Source organism: Phlebotomus papatasi, chromosome 1, assembly GCF_024763615.1.
Source record: "Phlebotomus papatasi isolate M1 chromosome 1, Ppap_2.1, whole genome shotgun sequence".
NCBI lineage: Eukaryota > Metazoa > Arthropoda > Insecta > Diptera > Psychodidae > Phlebotomus > Phlebotomus papatasi.
Window position 1 is genome coordinate 84,147,107 of NC_077222.1, and position 22,064 is coordinate 84,169,170.

Consider the following 22,064-nt stretch of genomic DNA (forward strand, 5'->3'; position numbering starts at 1 on the left):
TTGAACTCCCAGCACTTTGTTATTTAAAACAGCAAATGCTGTATCTACTATGCTTTTACATAAAAATTACGACATTTGCTGATTCAAGTGGCAACATCACATTACCCATGAAACTTCGCCAGCAAAACACGCTACAGCTTTGCCACATTTCAACTTCAGGCCAACAAATACACACATATACACTTAAACACATACAGCTCAGTCACAAATTTCAAAAACACGTCTCCACACCATTTATTCAATGCTAGCATAGAAGAAAGATAGCGATATTACAGTACCCAAGCACCACCAACTGAATCGAATGGTGGAACATTGGAGCTCAAAGTTGGAGAGATAGAGATTGTATATATGAAAATACCAGAGATACAAATTTACAAAATGCAATATACGAAGCGAATAATATTATTTTCAAGTAAAAATTAGTTTTTTTTTCTTTCATTTTTGTTTAATCCTAGCACGGTACTGTTAGTGCAAATTTTCATTGATTACGTTTTTCAATTTAGTTGGATGATATTATCAGAACATCTTTAATATTTCTCTATGTTAAAAGAATTTTAAAAAAATGAATATTTATAGTTTTTGTAGAAATGATTAATATAGATTTAAAATATTGTTGATTACACTTCATAGATCACTAAGTTCGGACATAATACTTGGATTTATAACATAATCAACTGCCATGTGCGTGTTATGCACAGAAGCTATCTCTATTGAGAGTGGTGCGACATTCATAAAAGAAAACATGTTTAATTACTTTTAATTGACACTTTTATCATACTCTTTATTTTTATTCTGACATTCGTTCTTCTCCAATATATACATATACATACATATATGTATATATCAAATTGATTTCACTTAATGGATGTGCAAAATCATAGATTATCACAAAAATTCTTTTAAGCACTTGTCAAGTATAGTGCAAAAAATGTCAGAAATAGGGACATATTGTGAGATACTGTAACATTTGATATTTACTTTCTTCTGTGCTTGCTATTGTTAAAAAGGGATCAACTTCTCTTTCATTATGCACTCTTCCAAACACTGTCAGTCCATTTAAATTCAATCATGTGCTCTCTTCCCATCCTCTTCTCATTTTCAATGCTCTTGAAAATGCATTTTTGATGCCGCCAACTCGACTAGAGGTATACACACTTCTCTGTATATACATATATATATATATACATATTTTAAATCCCATCCAATGTTTGTTTCTTCTCACATAAATCACACATAACTGCTGCCAACAATTAATGGAGGGATTCCCTAGCAATTTCACAGCTGAACAAGTTTATTTCGTATGTATGCCACTAAACCGCATCGTTCAATGGAATTTGGATGACGTCAACTGTTCTATTTTGTCTCTTTTTTTCTACCTCTTCTTCTCTACTCCTTCCCTCGCCTCTTTTTTTTTGCTTCCCTTCCGCAATCACTTTCTGTTCATCTCTGGTATTCCACATCATTTCATTCCCATCTATCTAAGCCATGACCTCTTACTTAATATCAATAACAATATATCTATATAGCAAAACATTTGACAGTTGCGTTAAAAAAAATACAATTATTACCAACCATCTAATTTCTCACTTTCAATATCACATTACTAATTGCAAATTGTTAATTGAAAAAGTGCACAGTCCGAAGAAGCACGCGAATGCCACGACAAATTTCATTCATTCATTTAAAATTATATGGTCATCACACCAAATACATAATACCGGAGGGAAAATTCATCGTAACGTCAGAAGAATGTGCACATAGCATATTTCTCATATAGGGATTTTTTCTTCCTAACCTTTTCTTCTCTCTGTCTTTTTCATTCTTTCCCTTTAAGCCTTTAAGCATATACCACAAATAATATAAGCATACACATAGTATGGTGTAGTCTCTATAAGCTTGCTAAACTAGTAATTAGTAATTATTCTCAGCTGTTCAACTTCCCTCACAATGATTTCCCCGGCGAATGTGAGGAAACATGTTCCCTGACTGTGCCACATTTATAATGCTAACCATAGTTGAGCATCAACAACACACAACCAGAGCAAGTGAATGTGTCGTGATCCGAATAATTAATTACTAAAATGTCAAATTGACGTTTTGCTCTAAACTTTCCATATCAAACTGGGTGGATGAAACGAGACATGATTCTGCCACTGTAGCCCAATCTAGTTGAGTGCATCAAGATGATGTCTCATGATAAATCCTGAGTATACGATATTGAGATGAGGGTATGAGATTTGTATCATGCCAATAAAATGGAATTTTGGGTATAGGTCACAGACTACCAATATTATGAATAGGTCACTGAAATACTATATTTTCCGTAGTATAGGTCAATAAAAGTCCTTCATTTCTCAGTGTATAACTTAAAAATATTTACTATTTGACTAAAAGAGATATGTAAGAAGTTCCATATAGTACATTTGATACAGTAAAATTTTTTGATTAGGTATCTAGTCCTGACACGGTTGATGATTTATCGATATCGTTCAAAGTATGTATATCATCGGTTGTATCGATCGTTGTCGTATCTGCAATTTTTTTGTGTCAGCATTTCACGCAAGATTGTATCGTAGTTTGCACCAAATGTAGACACAAAACAAATGCAGATACGACAACAAAGGATGCAACCGACAATATCTGTTGTCGGTGCCATTGATTGAAAAATTCTTAGGAGAATGTTGATAAATTACGTGCATTAGTTAAAAACAAAGTTGAGCTATCATTTTAATATTTCAGAATCGACTGAAAAAAGTTAGCATGTCACTCTTGACAGTCCACAACTGTCTCGAAGCCCTCAATACAATAGATCTGATTGACTTTGCCTTCTGAGAGTTATTTTGCCCCCCTCCCTGGTGTTCGTAAAGTTTTCTGTAATTCCACTATTTAATGATGGTCTTCGCAATTTCGATCTACCATGTTCGATCAGTGAAGACCCTCCTAAAGTGCAAGAATTAAAGAAAAGCTTTTGAATAGCACGGGTGCTGCACAAAGTAACCCCCGGAGGGTAAAATCACCGGCAAGTCTGGTATCAGACAATTTTGGTTATTTTACAAAATCTATTAGTTCATATGACATTGAAGACATTAGGCTAAACCTTAGGTCTGAAGCTTGTTTATACACTGAGATAAATCCGAAAAAGTTATAATAACATTCCGAAAATGTTAATTTTACCCTTCAGTATTGATCCAAAATTGGTGTAAATACTACCCTTTATAGGTGTATTAGGGGTTAAACTCACCCTTTTCATGTTAATTTTACCCATAAAAAGGTGTAAAATTAACATTAAAAAATGTTGATATATTTTTACACCTAAAAAGTGTTAAAGTTATGAGGAAAAAAAGTTAATCGCACCCTCTTTTTTCTCAGTGAAGATTCTGTGGTTTGAGGCACTGGTAAAACTAAAAGGATCATATTGATCCAAATTTGATCCTTTTGCAAAGGATGGATCAAATTTCACACCTTACTTTACATTTATCATAATAGAAAATGTTTTATCATAAACTTATTACTCAAAACATATTTCTCTCATCAGAGTGAACACCACAGATAACTTTTCATTGTTTTTATTCATTTATTATTTAGATAAAAAGTGATACTTTTCAAATGATCCTTGATGATTCATTTATTTTTACCAGTGCAGTGGCTGAGGGTGAGACCCCACCAAGTCAAATCGGACTCAAACTTTTTTAAAAATACCGTATGACATGTATTTCTGATTTCCTCCTTATAGATCTTTGTTATTCTTTCTGTATGTTTAAATGAAATCTTCTTTACTCAAATTACAGAGGGTACCGGATTAGTGTATATTTTCGGGACCGAAAGAAAGCCGTGCGGAATGGATTTATGTACCCCGAAAATTTGCATCCTTGCAAAAGACTTTTTGAAATATATTACATAAACGTCACAGAATATGCAAAAGATTTTAGGCGTCAATTTTCAATATTAACTGTTCATTAGAAATGTTCTCCAAATTTACCAGATATGCGTACCAAATATACGTAATTGTGTTTGAATAATACCGTCAATAAATAATCCCGGGGTTTACTGTATAACAATTTTACAAGTGTTGATAAGCGAGTGGTAAGTATGATGAGAGTAACCTTAGTTACAATAATAGTAAGTCTTAATATTAAGAAATTCTTTACTTTCATCTCAAATAAAATTTCAATTTGAATACAAAAAAAGATACATGTAGCTGCAAACTATTTATAAACTGTGAAAAAAATGGGGGTTCGATTAACTTATTTTCCTCATAACTTTAACACTTTTTAGGTGTAAAAATATATCAACATTTTTTAATGTTAATTTTACACCTTTTAAGGATAAAAAAAAACATGAAAAAGGGTAACTTTAACCCCTAATACACCTACAAAGCATAATATTTACACCGATTTCGGATCAATACTGCAGGGTAAAATTAACATTTCCGGAATGTTATTTTAACTTTTTCGGATTTCTCTCAGTGTAGGTGTTTAAGTTTATGATGCAGCCATTGTGTTTGGATTCTGTTTATATCAAGATCCTAATTCTTATCTGCTTTCCGATTCAATCCAGAATTTGAGTAACTCAGTCTAGTGATCTAAACGTCTTTAAGGTCTACTGTTTAGTTTACTATCCAGGATTAAAACCGTTTTCCCTGGCTTTCTTTGCTTTTGTTGATCTTCTATCTATATTCAAACTTTCTGTAATAGGCGAACCAGTGATAGACCCAGATAAGCTTATGGTAGCTCAGATTCTAACATGAAACCTTGGAGTGTTCTTACGATTAGAAATTAATGCAAATTTCATTGGGATTTAAATTTTAATGTTAAAAAATACACACACAGGCGGAAAAAAATTTCTCAAATCAAAATGTTGTCGTTTTTAGATAGATTATTTACATGTAAGTATAATCTGACAAATAATCTTCATAAAAAAATGCCATATCAGATAATACAGACCAAGTATTAGAATTTTCTTGCGTTTAAGATAAAACAAATTTAACTCGTGATATTGTGAAATTGAAAATTTAGCCCTTTAGTTATTTTAAGAATATTCTATCTTCATATTCAGTTGTATAATTTAAATTTTCAAATGATACAGTTAGATTAGAAGATAGTTTGTGATACTAAGGCCCTATGATAGGAGTATATAAATTAATATGATAAAGCGTGCACTATACAGTGTAATAGAAAGTATATAAGTGTAAAACTCACCCAGTGATGTGACATATAGTGACTGTTGTGATTGATACTCACCTGAAATGGAATTAGTGAAGAAATAGAGATAAGCAAGGCGAATTAAAAAAAAAAGGAAATGGAATGCAAAACAAATTATATACAATGTGGCAGTAAAATAGCAATGTATATACAAGATGGTAAACAAATGAAAAGCATTATGTAATAGGTTAGGTCAGTGACTCAAAATGATGACCTTGGCTTTCATACCACCCAACAACCACCCTCTCTTCGGGTCGTCGCGCATTTCTCCCTGAAAACGACCGAAAACCCTGAAAGAGCCGCACCCCAAACCATTATGCCACCCACTTTCCCATTCCCAGCATTCACTCCCGTCTGTCTCACTCTCTTCCACCCACACTCTCTACTATTCATCCACAAAAGCATTGAAAGCTCATCCCTTTCCATTCCATTACCTACACTTTTCCCGCATGTTTTTCTTCTATACACTTTTGCCGTCGCTCTCGATGTCACATTCAGTCACACACAATTTTCTCCTTTTTTTTTCTACCACAAAACAATTTCTAGGTATGTAAAACACGTGAGTCACAGTCAATCCACGTGCCTCCTGCATTTATTTCATACTCCTTGCTCCATTGACGTTATAACAAAAGTAACAAAACCTAACCGAGTACCTGGCTTTATTCGCTTATATCTTGCACATATAATAATAATGTTAAGTTACTGAAAGTATAGCTAAAATCCAAACCAATGTTCAGTCACACTTTTGTGTAATTTTAACTTTCGTTTGTAATAAAAATCGCGAATTAACTAGCCTCATATTGCAAGATAGACATTCAAATAATAAGTACACAGGGACATTGAATCTTAAAACGGTTTTCTCAGAACTTGTAATCTAAAGTTAGATTGGTTCAAAATCATTCCACAGAAAAAAATACTTTGTAATATTGTTCGTAAATATTTGCGAATTCCCACTGGGGACTTAGGAAATACTCGTAAACCGTAAACCGTACACTGTTCTAAAACATTTTTCGATCTAATTTTCTGTATAAAATATTATGCATTTTATTATTATCCTAGTGCACAATTGTTATAACCTTATTCATATGTCACTTATCCCAAAATAGCATAAAATTCAAAAGACTGTATTAAAAAAAATAACCAGTTTATTTACAACTGATTTATTATGTTGGTTTAGTTAAAATCGGAATTTGTGATCCTGCAAGTTAAGTAGTCTTCCAATTAGAGGCCCGTGTCGTAAGGTTTTACATTACCAAACAACAAACAATTGCAGTTACTTTCATAAAAATCTAATAGATCTATTGCCTTTATTATACTAAAGTAAAAATTATCCCACAAATTTTGTTCTTTAAGAAATTAGAACAAAGAAAAGCCAATATGGATATAAACCTTTGGTCTGAAGACTTTAGGGAAGATCGGGGCAGATTAAACAGTGAGATGTTACAGTTTGCCATAGAAGGAATATTGAGGAAACATTCGAAGTTAACATCTTCCTTCCTATTTACTGAAATACTTATCAATTTGATACAGACATTTTTCCACAAATTATAGGGGAGACTGGGGCAAAAAGTCACAAAACAGATATTTTATTTTTTGTAAGCTACTTGAGCGCTTCAAAAATTTCTAATTAGCGCAGTTTTATAGGAAATTTTCCGCTCTACAATTTTGTGAAAGTAGTTTTCCTTTGTTTTGTAAGGAAATACGTTTATCGAGCCAATTTCTAAAAGGCAATTTTGTGACCATTCTCAAAAATGCTGGGGCAAATAGTACCAGACATTGGGTATTATCATATTTTGATTCCTTTCATTACAGGCTTCCGTAAATTTGAAAAAATACCCAGAGAACATATTTTTATAGAAAATTTATTCACCTATACCTTTGTAAAACAGCGTTTTCTCTGCGAGAAAAGTGAGAAAACGAGAAAAGCGCTTTTCAAGCTATTTTAGAAAAAAAAACACAAAAGACTGCAAATCGTTTGACCAATGCAAACAACAAGCTGCGAGACATGATAATAATGTTTCTTTTCGCCGTGGACAATAGAAATTGCTTCGCTTTTTTGTTATTTTTTGCTATATACCTTTTGTTACTTTTTACCCCGAGTGGCCATTTTTAATAAAAGGATTTCTGGAGAAAAGAACCTTTGTGAAATTCTAAAATAGAGAGCGAATTCGTATTCAAAAAATCCAAATTATGTAGAAAATATTCACCAGTGCATCAATTTTGGAAAATAAGTAGGTAATAATGATTATCTTCTGCAAAGAAAATATTTTAAAAATAGGGCTAAAAATTTCGATATTTTTTATTCTCTAAATTCCTTGTTCGAATTCTAAAAAACTTACGATATTGAAGAAGGTCTATGGAGGCTATCTATAGAAAAAAAAATTGAGCCGCTATCTTTTTTACCTTGGAAGATATTGAATTTTGAATTTTTCGATTTGTGACTTTTTGCCCCAGTCTCCCCTACGTAATGAAAAGGACATTTGTTGGCTAATTCTGTCCTACTCTCCCCACACCTAAGCTAACTAAGCCACCACGCTGAGGAACTTACATTTTAAGTTCAATAAGGTTCCAAGAGAAAAATTTGAAGATTTCTCTTTTTCTTCTATTCAGAGTTTAAATAAAATTGTAATATATTTTTTCTGTTTCTAAGTAATGAAATTCACTGGAATCTCATTTTTTCCCAAATTCTTAAATTAGAATTATCATGGATTTATTATAACTTTATAACTGCTTTTAAGACTTATTCAATATTGTGTTCTTTTTCATGTCAATCATTGACTCGTTTTTAATTAAATTCTCAACGCAGTTCTCATAAAATTGCACAACAAAAGCCTATACCTACACATACACCCACAACATCCTACATCCCCTATTTATCACACAATTTTCCCATTGACGGTACGATGAAGACGAGGAAATCAATGGTGAGAGAATGATGGAAAAGTGCTTCTGATGAGATGTAGGGGATGGTAGAATTCAATTAAAATTGCTCGTAAAAACAGTTAATTGTATTTCTTTCTCTTGTCACACTCATTTTTCTACCTTATTCATGTGCTCTATACTATAATGGCTTTTCAACCTTTTAGGTTTTTGGCGACGGTAAACACATATTATATTACTATACTCAGAAAAAAAGAATTGTCAAAAGATTTGTAGATTTGGAGGTAAATTTGTAACCTTACAAACTTTGGAGTTAATAGTTTGTAGTTTTACAGCCGAATTTGTAATTGGGCACTATTACAAAATAAATTTGTTGAGCTACAAACTTTGGAGTTAAAAGTTTGTAACTCATTCGTTTTACAAACAAAAGTTTGTTCAGCTACAAACTTTGGAGGTAAAGGGCTGTAACTATAAATATTTCATTTTTAATGTTCTTATTGGATTTGAACCGATAAGTAGTAGCATTGAAAACTGAATTAATTTTTTTAAATTTTAGTTATTATATATACATATACCTGTGATATTTCCCCTCAAGTGGATTCTTAATTTTCTTTTATTTTTAAAATAAGCAAACATTCTTTTCTTTTTTGACAGATTTATTAACCAAAATATTTTATTTAATAAGGTTAATAAGAAAAGAATACAGACTATTTAAAATGGGACTTTGCTGACTATTGGCATGGGATTTCCATATATGTATATATCAAAATTACCAAGATAACAAACACATGATATTCAAGTAAAATAAATATATTCATCTTTTATAACAATAATTACCAAAAGTGTAATACATATTCTTTTTTTTCGACTAGTTACATATGTATATGACTATATAATTAAATTAGGGATTTTTAAGCATGCTTTAACTGACTTTGAATTTTAATTGCTTTTAATTGTAAATAGAACCATTTACAAAATGGGATATATCTTTCAGGTGACTTATAAAGTAGGTTTCGATGTTCTCTGTTAGAATTTTCTAATTTTGATCAAAATTTGTAAGACCATGACGCTGGTGGAAGTCTTTTTCAATCTGAAAACATCAATCTATAAAGTCATTTTCTTCATAATTTTGCATCAAATTGATGTCCACCTTTATGTCTGTATAGTGGCCAATTCCTTTGAGTTTCTGCGATATCTCCTCAGCAATTTGGTTATTTGATCAACCAAGTTAGACTCCATGCTTGAAAGACTGTTTTTGAGAAATCTTCTTTATCGTAGGTGAATAAATTATTTTTCAGCTCTCCTAAATTTGGAGGGTAATTTTCGCCTGACCTCTCTTGATTTTGTCTAACAACAAACTCTGCTTCTTCTTGCTGGCTCTGGATCTTAAACTTTGGAATTACGCGCCGAGTATTGTGGTACTTGTTAGTAAAGCTTATCACTTGAATTTCCTCACTTAAACTGTCCCATTGACTTGCAAGATAGGAACAATTTCCTTTCAGTGAAAAATTGGAAGATGAGATCTATTAGATCTTCACGCCATTTGTAATCAAGAGCTTTCCGGTTGTAGAAGAATGTTCGCAGCAAGGAGCTCTCTCTACAATCTAGCTAGGATTTTCCAAGGTTGAAGAGATCGTGTCTCACCTGCTGCTTCCGAACCCGCATCTGCGACCTGGGACGTGGAAATTTCACGTGAAATTGAATTGGTCCCCTAATCATGATTTGATTGCACTAGGGCTTGCCACCCCTTTCTAAAACGTCATCGATCTCCGTCAGCTGGCAAGATCTTATCGATGACTCCATCCGTTAAATAAATTAGAAGCATTACAGTAATACCTCTTACTGAAAACAACAAAATCAATGAGAAATTATTAGAGGAAGACAATATTTACAAAGTGAGGTTATGTTTTGGGAAAACAGTACCGATTAAATGCGTGTACACTGCTTCAGAATTCCACTCCACACACTTGGCATGAAGCACAGCATCACTTATTGTATTATTTTCACTCATAAAAATTATTTTTGCACTGTTTTTTAAAGAAAATTCAAAGAAATTTGCAATCGCGCACACCGTAACAAAAAAAGAAGTTGCGGCCAGGCCATACTGTGAGACGTGAGAAGTAAATGAAGTTGTATTTTGTGCGTTTACAATACGTACCTTGAAAATTACAATATTTAATTTCATGAGAGTACAGTGTTACTTTAAATAAATTTTGAATTGTTTTGTCGTTTGTGTTCTCTAATTGTCCAATCCAAGTTATATAACATTTAAACCTACAGTTTTAGGAAAAAATTGGGCAAATTCTGAAAGAAAAAAGGTACTCACAGTTGTAAACCCAGTTCACCTTTTTTTGGAATCCACTTCTCACATATACATTTTGATTAAAAAATAACACAGAAATAGCCAGTTTTTTTTAATGATGGAAGATTAAAAATAAAAATTTGAATAATAAAATAATAAATAATTTATAATAGCTACAGCTCTTTACAAATAAGTTTGTTCTGGAGCAAAAGATTTGTAAAAGAGGTGACCTACAAACCTTTAACTCCAAGGTTTGTAGCTGTACAAACCTATTTGTAATGATGCCGAAATACAAATAGGGCTGTAAAACTACAAACCTTTTTACAAACTTTTGTATTGGAACCACATTCTACCTCCATTTGTAACTTTTTATATGGAAATTACAAAATTTGAACTCCTTTTCTACAAACTTTTTTTTTCTGAGTACTTAAAATAACAATAGATAGGTTATGGTATTTTAACCGAAAGACATTAATATTTGATTTAATAAAATTTCTTGTCTTGACACTTCTCTATCTCTACTGCATTATCCGTCATTATTTATCAAAGGCAGTAATAGGATATTTAAGGATTGTTATTATTTAATTCAGTTTTCGTACCAATACACCTTTGATTTTCAAACACAGCACTTTGAATAAACTATTGAGAGATATTGATATAGATAATACGTATATAGAATAGATAATAATCAAGGGCACAATAAGTCATGAGAAATTGATTTATTGTGAATTGTATGTCTTTCGAAGAGTAACATTGGAAAATCAAGAAGAATAAATCCACCTTCAATGAAAGAAAGAATAATAATGGAGAAAAAAAATAACATCGAGATGGCACAATATAGGAGTGAAACGTAAAAATCCATTGAGAATTCACCATAGATCAACAATGAAATAAATTTTATTGTTGATTCAATCTCAAAATCACAATGTGGAATTCGATTAAATCCATGAGTCATTGAACTTGTGCCATTATTTCCCATTGTGTTTGTTTTTATATATTTTTTCGACTTCTTATATACCACTGAATTCTGTTTATCTTTAGGCATCTTTATCGCTCATCTCTCAAAGTAGTTTAATGTGAAGTGAATATTATGCAATATAGTATATTTATGGCTATGATGTTTAAACACAATCTCATTTCTTAGCACAGTGTATACTTTATTTTTCGACACAAACTCAAGTGAATGTTAAAAAAAGCAAATGCCAGTGTGGAAAATTCACTTTATCTTACTGTTTTGTCTTAATTTTTTTTTGCCATTTCTTTTACAAATTTTCTAGACTTCTGCACCTGAGAAATTTCCAATTATCACGTGTCTATCGCGCTACAGCTGTTCCGAAGATCATTTCTTCTTTCTCAAAGGGAAATGTGCTTTTCGAGACTTTTTCGAAAACTGTTTTTTTTACTTTTCAAAAATAGAGGAAATCATTGAGAGGCATAGGATAATCTGTTATTTTTATTCTTATTTTGTTACTGACTCTGGTCGTAAATGAACGAAATATTCAGCTCACATAATTTTTATAGGTTATTTGTCCTAAATCGCAGACCATTTTTTTTACACTAAAGATAAAATTCTTTTCAATTTTTTTTTACAAAAAGCTGGTTTTGAGAAGAAAAACTTTCAAACGGTTTAAAAAATAGGGTAAGTGTGCCAAATTTCGGGATAGTTGCAAATGAGCACCGAAGTCCTAAGTTTGAAATGCAATATTTTTAATTCATATTGATATTTCTTGTTCCGTTCTTTGTTTTCTTTAAATCACTTTCTAAAATATTTAAAAATTAATAAAAATGTGGACATTGCTTTGGGTAGTATTCCCGCTACTTTGAGTGAAATTCCGGCCACCCTTTTTCTAACCACCTTTTGTGACGCAACGGATTAAAAATTTCAAAACGTCAAATGGAACAAGTTTAATATTTAGTTTAATACGTTTATATGACCCACAAGCCCTGAGATCTTCCGTGTAATTTGTCCTGAAGACCTGAAGAGTAGCATCTCAAATTTACGCGCAGATTCCCGTAGCAATTTGCCCTTCCTGAACTCTTCCAAGGCCTTTTCCACATCATCTTTTTCATAGAAGCGATGGTTTTTCTATGAACATTGTAGAACTCAGAAATTCAAAAAAAAAACACAAAATGAATAAGAAATTTAGGAAAGCAAAAGATGTTGCCGGAATAGGCAACACTAGCTCACCGGAGAGACACTCACAAAGTATCTACTTTCTTACGCGAAATACAGGATCCAGCTGGGAAATTTTACCCGAAATTTAAAGATTGATTCACTATTAACATAAACAGAAACAATCTTTAATGAAAACTAATCAAATTTTCAGGAAAAACACTGAAGGAAAACCTTTTGCACTTCGCCACAAATTACAAGACTGCTAGAAACACAAGTGGTCTGTCACATTTTTTGTAAGACTCTTTTTCTACACTGAGTTTTTACAACACAATTTAAATTCAAATTATATCTAAAATTTAACGATCTTTGCGTTACTACATCTTAAAGTGAATAAAAATTTGAAAGCAAAATGAATTCATTGACTATTCGAAGATTACATACATAATTTTAATTATTTTATTTCCATGGCCGAAATTAGAAGCTGGCCGAACTTTGGCACACTTATCCTACTTCTCGTTCAGTAATAACCTTCCCAACTTGAGAGCTTTCTCCTGCTAAAATTTTTTCTGTACCGTTTGAAAGGTATATTAGAGAGAACTTACCTAAAAATCAGTTGGAAGTTCGAACGTTTAAAACCGACGAGTTATATGCCCTAGACACACTTACGACTTAAGCCGAGAGACGACTTAGTGAAAAATTATGGAAATGTAGTTTGAACATTATTTCTAATATAATTTACGCTAAGCCGTCTCTCTGCTAATCCTCAGGCCTGTCAAAGCCCATACACAAAAGTGAGCAAGTTCATCAAAAAGGCATTTATTTTAATAAAACTGAAATTCAAACGTTCTGCCATCCTGAAATTCCACAAAACTACACAAATATTTAGTTTTTGAAGCAAACTTTTACGATGTGTTGTTGTCATTATTGACGACTGAAGTGTCAAGAATACTGAAATTGGAAATGACAGAATAATCAGCGCTAAAGCGGCGAATACGTGAACTTGCACTTTAGGCTTCCGGTAGATTTTCGAATTGATTTGGTCTAGCTTTGGAGTGGCTTTATTTCTTCGAAAGGTTTATTACTGAACGGAACCATGTTGTCTAAACGCAAATATTTTGTACGCCGTTACCTTTCAATTCGTCTTCATACAACGCCCATCTGTTTTATATTTATTTATTTTTATTAATTAAGTTTTAAATTAAATTTATTTTTGAAAATCGACTCATGGGGAATGTGTTGGTTAATTAAATTTTTAATTAGTCAATATCTTAGGCAAACTAGTTGAACTTAGTTAGCTTAAATACAATTTACTATATTCTGTAAAGACACCTCCGAACCAGGTATTATCAGAATCCACTTGTACCAAAAAGAAGTTGAGAAAATTGTAAAAATAAAAGCAATGAGCAACCTAGTAAATTCTTTGTAATTATGCTTATAAAGAACCTCAATCAGGTGGAAGTGTTGTATATATTGAAGAAATTCATATATAAATTGTGGAAGTGCAAAGGAAGTATCACAGGGAAGTGATGTACACATTATTCCCATAATTATCTATCACTATATTTCAGCGTCCATATACTTATTTTGGATTTTATTTTGGGTGACAGCATTATTAATTTCTTTTTATAATAATCAAAAGATTTCTTGTTCACGCTAGGAATCACTTTTCTCTTCGAAAAATCTTTCTAGAAAAACATCTTAAATTTCTGTTGGAATTTCTTTAATTAATCCTCATAAATAAATGACAAAATTTTAGTACGCTACAGATAATAAGAAACCTATCAACGATGGAATATGCTTGCATACAGCGTCTGTTTAAAATTTCTAATATTTCACTGCAAGAATTATTAGTATTTTTTTTTTAACTTTTCTCGTTAGAGATTGAATGTTGTGTGCTCATTGTGTACAAGAAAAATTTCTTGTTCCAAAAATCGTCAACACGCTCAACCATGGCACATCATATGCAAACTATTCTATCTCGGATAATTTATTTCTGTGCAATTAATATCCGAATTTCCGCCGAGAAAGGATCTTAAATGTTTAAGCTGAGATTCTTTACAATCTCAGCTTTAGTGGTCATAGGTGAAATCTGACATCGTCAGATCGGGCCCAAATTTTGGATTTACACGTTTTGACGCTCTTGGATCACGAATATCATATGCGCTAAAAATCTATTTTCGTGGACGCCCCGTCCCGTCCGTTCGTCCGTTGTATAACCACTACTGGAGAGAGAACGGAAATAGATATCGATAAGCGGTTTTCGGCAAAGGTTAAATGTCGATTGGCGGCTAGAAGTAAATGATGTCCCGCCTTTTTGGAATACCTCAAAATTTTGTTTTCTCAATAACTCAGCCCCTAATACATAGCTTTCTTAAGGTCTCCTGACCCCCCTGACCCGAGCTATAAGAGGTCAAAAATTGAATTTTTAAATGGTCATATCTCCAGTTCTAACTAACGGAATGCGAAAAATTTTGGTGTTTTGTAAAGCTCTCGTGGAGTACTACAACCCTTATGACACCCCAATTTCATACGATTTAATCGAAGGTTCGATTATTCGAAAAATCTATTTTCAATTAATAATATCGAATATTTCGAACACCAGACGATGGTTTTTTAGATTTTAGTATGTTGTAGCTGAGCTAGAGACCTTTCCAACGGTGGGTCGCAGTCCTCCCTCAATGTTCCCTGACCTGAGCTATAATCGAAAATATCTTGACCGGACCATATTTTCAGTGTTTATGAAGCGATTTCGATGAAATTTTAGTATACATTGTATCTGAGTTCGAGATCTTTCTACTGATCGGTCCCATCTGTCTCTACATCAACCTACTGTACCCCGACCTTTAGTATTCAAATGGACCGGACTGTATCTCTAGTGTTTATTAACCAATGTCAATGAACTTTCGTTTCTTTTGTTGACCTTCCCCACTCAGAATATTTAAAATAGAAAATGACCAGTGATAAGCCCAGTTAAGCTTATGGTAGATGAGATTCTTTACACGCGACCTCGAAAAATGTGCAACTCGGAGTGCTTGCAACTCGGAATGCGTGAAAATTCGATTGTGAATTGAATTTTGGGGGTAAAGAATCGCGTCGAGCCAATTTTATTCATTTTGACTGACAAGAACAGGTTACTCAATGCGAGTTTTTACCCCAAAAATTCAACTCACAATCGAATTTTCACGCATTTCGAGGACACCTGTAAAGAATCTCAGTTACCATAAGCTTATCTGGGCTTATCTCTGATTTTCTATTATTCTGTAAGAAACAAATTTCAAGTTATGAACATTCTATCTCTGATATTCCTAGTATATTTTCTTAACGCGTTAGTATGATACTAATTTTACTAAGACTAGATCTGAGAAGAGCGCAGTGATGCAGATATGGAGAAAACATCAAAACATAAACGTGAAAATCACCATATTATCACATCAGTCGTGCAAATCAAGAATAGTCTATTTTAATAAGGAAATAAATTTAAGATAAGCTACTTTGGCTCTCAGCATCTCATGTAAAACTTCAGAACATTTTTATTTTAAAATTAAAAACAGACATTCAGTATACACAAACTTCTCAATTCTAAATCCCTTTGTGGGAAATCTCCCTTCTTCTGTTGAAATAGTGTAAAATGGAAATATTGATATCAAAAGACCCATATTGCATACTTATATTAAGAATACATGTTAGTGTTCTAAAATAAAATAATTCGAAACAGAAAATCGTCAATATAGTCTAGGATAAGTGTGCCAAATTTCGGCATAGTTGCATGCAAGCGCCAAAGTCTCAAATCTCTATATCTTTAATAGAAATTGATTTTTTTTCATTCCTTCTACTTAAGGAGTGTTGCTTAGAACCTTGTAGAAAGTTTATCGTCTTTATTTACTTTAAAATCATTCTTAATACATTTTTAAATAAATAAAAATGTAGACATAGCTTTGGTGCCCTATTTCGGCCACCTTCATTCTCATAGTTCCTTGCCCTTCGCGAATTCTTCCAATGTCTTTTCCACGTCATCTCGTTTGTCGAAGCTACATTTTTTGTTATTCTTTTGCATTGTATAATCTCTAGAGTATGTAAAAACTAAAAATTCATGGAAATTCGAGGAATAAAAAAGGCGGCCGGAATTGCAAGCTGGCCGGAATTGCAAGATGGCCGGAATTTGGCACACTTACCCTACATATATTTTATTTAGATCATTTTTGACATAAAAGTACATCTTTGATGTTTGAGAAAAGGAAATCCCTAAATTAAGAATCTTTTTATTTCATTTGAAATGGAAAATCTTCTGAATGCATCAGATATAGAGAATCAGTTACTTCTGGATTTATCCATATATCAAAAGACAACAACATTCCTAACTTGTACACGTGGAAAGAGCGGCAACTAACCAGAAAAAAAGAGAATCATGAATATGGTTATAGAGTGAAGGAACAGATTAATGGCAAAATGTGGTGTGTGGAGTGAATGTGAATGAAATCGAAATTGCATGTCTATGACCAACTAAATGACGACACAAACGGCCATTGCCGCTTCCTCTCTTCTTTCACTGATCCTTCGTCATTCATTCTTGTCGTATTTAAACTTCACCATGTGAGCGTCCAAGTGATTTAAATCCTATATTTATGTACATATTAACAAACATACACACAGTATTTATCTAATAAACTTTGTTGTACAACTGATTTATCAATGGAGAAAATTTAGTTTCAATTTATGATATTACCATCCACATTGGTAAATACATATTTGTACTTGTACACAACTTCCTTAGGTAATCACAAGAAGCAATACTCCAAAGCTTCTCATGTGTTATAAAACTTTCTATTTCTTAATGTAGCAAAGCAAAGTACGTCATATTCGTGTTTCAGAGTAAAAAAAAATGTTTTTTTTTTTATTTTGCATGATGAGAAGTGCGAAAATATCAAGTGAGGATAGGTCTTCTTTGAAATATCACTGCAATGGTGATCCGATGGCATGGGAATGACCAAGATTTGCACAAAAACGATATCATCAGCTGACTGACACATAAAAATGTCACTCTCTTTTGACACATTTCCCACTTGGAAGCACATTCGCGCGCAGCACACCAAATACCTTTGCTGCTCTATTCCTCGTCACATGGTTGGGTGGTAGATTGAGTGAAACAATTTTACCACCACATTTCTCTCACTTTCAGACCCAAAACACAACCCCCAACCCCCATAAGCCTCCAACCACGTGGCATCGCAACTCACCCACAAGAGCACAGCTGCCGCATCAAACGGGACGCATTCCTAACTTTATTTCCTCGTTTTCTGCTCTGTGTGTATACACAATTTTCTCTCCTACCACCCTCTGCCCTCCCTCCATCCTCCATCAACCATACCCCGAAAAGAGCCAACATTCAATGCAAAATATACATTTTCTCTCTCCCTTACACGCTTTTCTTGTACATCAAATTGTATACGTCATATATAGTTATACAGGTTTTTATTATGTAAAGTGTGTACCTGTTGATTGTACTAGACACCCCATCATCCTTAAACCACTATTTTATTGTTCTTTTTCACCACAGCCCCTCTGTCAAGGAGACACTACATTGCACACCCTCGTCCAATGCTCAACACATCATCAAATCTATTGAAGAAGCCATAAGCCAGCACCATCTTTGCCATATTACCGGCGGCAAAATGTTAAAGCTAAACATTTTCATTCCTCCTCGAGATAGTCACTCAAAACATAGTACAACACATTGATTCAATTAAATAAGAGTAGTTAATTCATTAAACGTAAAGTACTATGCCATATCTATTGAATTAATGAACAAACTATGATTGTTCCCTATTACAAATATTGGGAAAAAATGCTCCTAAATAGTATGATTTATTGGAATGATACCTCGCAGAAAATCATTCTAATCTGGGCGAAGAAAAGGATAAATTTAGATCTACGAGATTCTTTTCACAACATCTCAACAGAAGTTCTTTTTACGCCTGCTGAAAGCCAAAGAGGCCTATTAGTCTTACGGTTAAGAATCTTGAGCATAAGAACAAAGCTCCATAACTTTATAAGACCATAGTCCTGCCAGTTCTCACGTTTTCGTCTAAAAAGGCTGGATCTTTAGCAAACAGAATTGCGGAATCTTGGCCCCGTTTGAGAGAATGATTCTACAACGGATCTTGGGCCCTGTACATAAGGAGGAACGATTCTGGAGCATATAATAATTGAATTGTATGAGTGCTATTGAAAAGTCATTATGGTTAGCAAAAGTGAGAACGACTTTTAGTATGGAAAGTCTTTAGGGGTAGACTCTATGTTTCAAGAAGACAGACAGACCCAGTTTCCGAAGCACCTAGGACTAGGACGCTATCTCATTATGGGTGATTAATTGAAGAATAGTGGTGCGTAACAGGCTCGAGTAGTGATGGGGTTCTCTTCTGAGTCCTCTCGTTCAGTAATAATCTTCCCTATTTGTGAGCTCTCTTCGGTTGAGATTTTTTCTGTACCGATTCAAAAGTATATCAGAGAAGAGGGACAACTTACCGAAAAACTTACCGAAAGTTCGAACTTTTAAACCGAAGAGTTTCACAACAATGAGCAAGTTCATGAAAAGGACATTGATTTTAATGAAATTGCAATTTAAACGGTCTACCATCCTGAAATTACACAAAACTATACAAAAATCAACTTTTTGTAGTAAAACGTTTACACACTGTCGTTGACATTATAAAAGATTTAAGTATCAGGAGGAATACCGAAATTCGAAATAGTAGAACAAGCAACGCTAAAGCGACGAATATACACTGAGTGAGAGAAATCCGAAAAAGTTAAAATAAGATTCTGGAAATGTTAATTTTACCCTGCAGTATTGATCCGAAATCGGAGTAAATATTACCCTTTTTAGGTGTATTGGAGGTTAAAGTTACCCTTTTTCATGTTAATTTTACCCTTAAAAAGATGTAAAATTAACATTAAAAAATGTTGCTATATTTTTACACCTAAAAAGTGTTAAAGTTATGAGGAAAAAAAGTTAATCGCACCCTCTTTTTTTCTCAGTGTAAGAACATGCACTTTAGGCTTTTGGTAGCTTTTCGAAGAGGTTTGGCTTGGCTTTGAAGTGACTTTGTCTCTTCGAAAGGTCATTAATAACTGAACGGAGCCAGTCAGGCCAAGACCAGCAATTGATTTTTCGATGTTAGCACCCCAAACAGAGGTCGTACAAATAATATCTTAAAGTCGCAAAAATAAAGTTACGATAAATGCTGATTTAACTGATGATATGCAAAGCTTCTTAGAAAGAAAGGGATGTAAATTTTGACTATGTAATTTTCCTGATCTAAAAGGTATGCCGGATCCATTATGGCTAAATTATTTTAGTATTTTTGTTAAGGACTGAAGAGAAGTCTTTCAGGCTTTGCACACTCTGGCTTCGAACACTTCATATTTTTTCCAACATTTATTTAATGAATCTGACCTAAGGTTTTAGGAAAAATATGAAATGTTGCAAGCCAGATTGTGTGCGAAGCCTGAGACCTTTCCTCTACTAGAATTTTTACTGACAAACCGTTTTTACGATTTTTTTAGTACCGTAGGTGCGGTGATTTTGCACTTCTGTTTTTGGTAATTTTTTGTTTAATTTTAGCACTTAAGGATGGCCCTTATCCTCTTCATCAATTCTATGTATTACAGTAGATTCTTGCTCAATCGGCTGTTTTTCAATCAGGCGCAAAGTTTTGTTGACAATTTTCACATTTGATTTTAAAGCAAATTTGTTTAAATTCACTGTAATTCCCCATGTTTTATCGTGATTCTCTATATTTGAGCAGTTTTTATGGAATTTACACACTGAGAGCAATCCGAAAAAGTTAAAATAACATTCCGGAAATGTTAATTTTACCCTGCAGTATTGATCCAAAATCGGTGTAAATATTACCCTTTTCAGGTGTATTAGGGGTTTAAATTACCCTTTTCCATGTTAATTTTACCCTTAAAAAGGTATAAAATTAACATTAAGAAATGTTGATATCTTTTTACACCTAAAAATGTTAAATTTATGAGGAAAAAAAGTTAATCGCACCCTCTTTTTTTTCTCAGTGGAAAGATTTTTGATGCCCAAATCTCTCGATAATTTAGATGACATTTTGCGCGATGTGCCCGATTGAGAGAGAGTCTACTGAGTAAAAAAAGAGGGAGCGATCAACTTTTTTCCTCATAACTTTAACACTTTTTAGGTGTAAAAATATATCAACATTTTTTAATGTTAATTTTACACCTTTTTAAGGGTAAAATTAACATGAAAAAGGGTAACTTTAACCCAGAATACACCTAAAAAGGGTAATATTTACACCGATTTTAAATCAATACTGCAGGGTAAAATTAACATTTTCGGAATGTTATTTTAACTTTTTCGGATTTCTCTCAGTGAACTTTTAATGTTTTGAGTAGTTATAGCATTTCTTGAGACCTTTCATTATTACACTATAGGTTATCTTACATTCGGCGAATAAAATTATATAGGCTTATCTGACCAATCTATAGCAACGTATTTTTCATTTTCGTCTTTGTGTTAATACATCCTAAAATGAATAAAGATTTAAAAGCAAAATGAATTCATTGACTATTTGAAGATTACATACATAATTTAAATTATTTGCATGACCGAAATTACACTCAAAGTGACCGAAATTAGAAGCTGGCCGAAATTTGGCACACTTCCCCTATTTGAGGTTTTTACAGATATCTAAAAAAAATACCTTTCGCTCTTCTTTTTTTGACAAATCACTATGAGTAAAAAAATGACTTCACCCGTTCGTCTACCTCTCTGTTTGCCCATGATAATGGCTGAAAGTTAGCCGCGATTCAAATAATCGTTTTATGTTTCTTTCAAAAAAGAAAAAAGAAAAAAACAACCATGTAAAAATTTGTTAGTACGAAAAGGATCTATTTTCCGCACAATCGCGTAAAAAAATTCTAACTATTTAATAATCTCATCAAGTTATTAATTTTCTTAATCTCAACTAATATTCTAAAATCCAAATATAAATACATTTTTAATTGAAATTGCATAATAAATTGAGTGTAAAGAAGGAGAATTACCGGCTACAATTCAAAGAACTGCTCAAGAGTTGGCAAAGTTGGCAAAGACCATTAAAAGATCAAGGGAACGTAATTGCCTCTTTCGTCCCTTTGTATATATAATCAGCTGATTTTCCTTGTTTGTTTACAGAACCATTCAATTTAATTTCTCACCATATCACATTTCTTGCCTAACATTCCACCACACTTCACAATTTTACCCTCTCTGTAAAACCACCATAATGCTCGTATAATCGATCCCATTGCTCTTTTACTCGCCATAGTCATTGTATTTTTTCCCTTAGAATGACGTCAGGGGATTACGTCATGGATATCATGTGAGAAAACACCCCATTTAAGCAAACAATAGATTATATATTGAATATTTATAAACTTACCCCAGTATCAGCGTCGTTTGCATTTGGTGTCGAAGCTTGACTTGGTCGATTTGGATACTGAAATAAATGAACGTGGATGTACAATCAGAAAGCATTTTTTTTAAATATTGTAT

The 22,064-nt window shown here is 33.0% G+C and overlaps 1 protein-coding gene across 7 annotated transcripts in view; it reads right to left on the reverse strand.

Moving 5' to 3' along the window:
• LOC129810435 (trithorax group protein osa-like) overlaps positions 1-22,064 on the reverse strand; it is a 165,220-nt gene that overhangs the window by 69,114 nt on the left and 74,042 nt on the right. For 6 of the 7 annotated variants that reach the window (XM_055860917.1, XM_055860916.1, XM_055860919.1 and 3 more), the window contains exons 5-6: positions 21,952-22,008; positions 5,199-5,240 (exon numbers count right to left, since the gene is read on the reverse strand). In XM_055860917.1, the coding sequence (XP_055716892.1) occupies positions 5,199-5,240; positions 21,952-22,008 (99 nt within the window). The remainder of the gene's footprint in view (positions 1-5,198; positions 5,241-21,951; positions 22,009-22,064) is intronic. The other variant, XM_055860915.1, reaches the window with a different exon arrangement.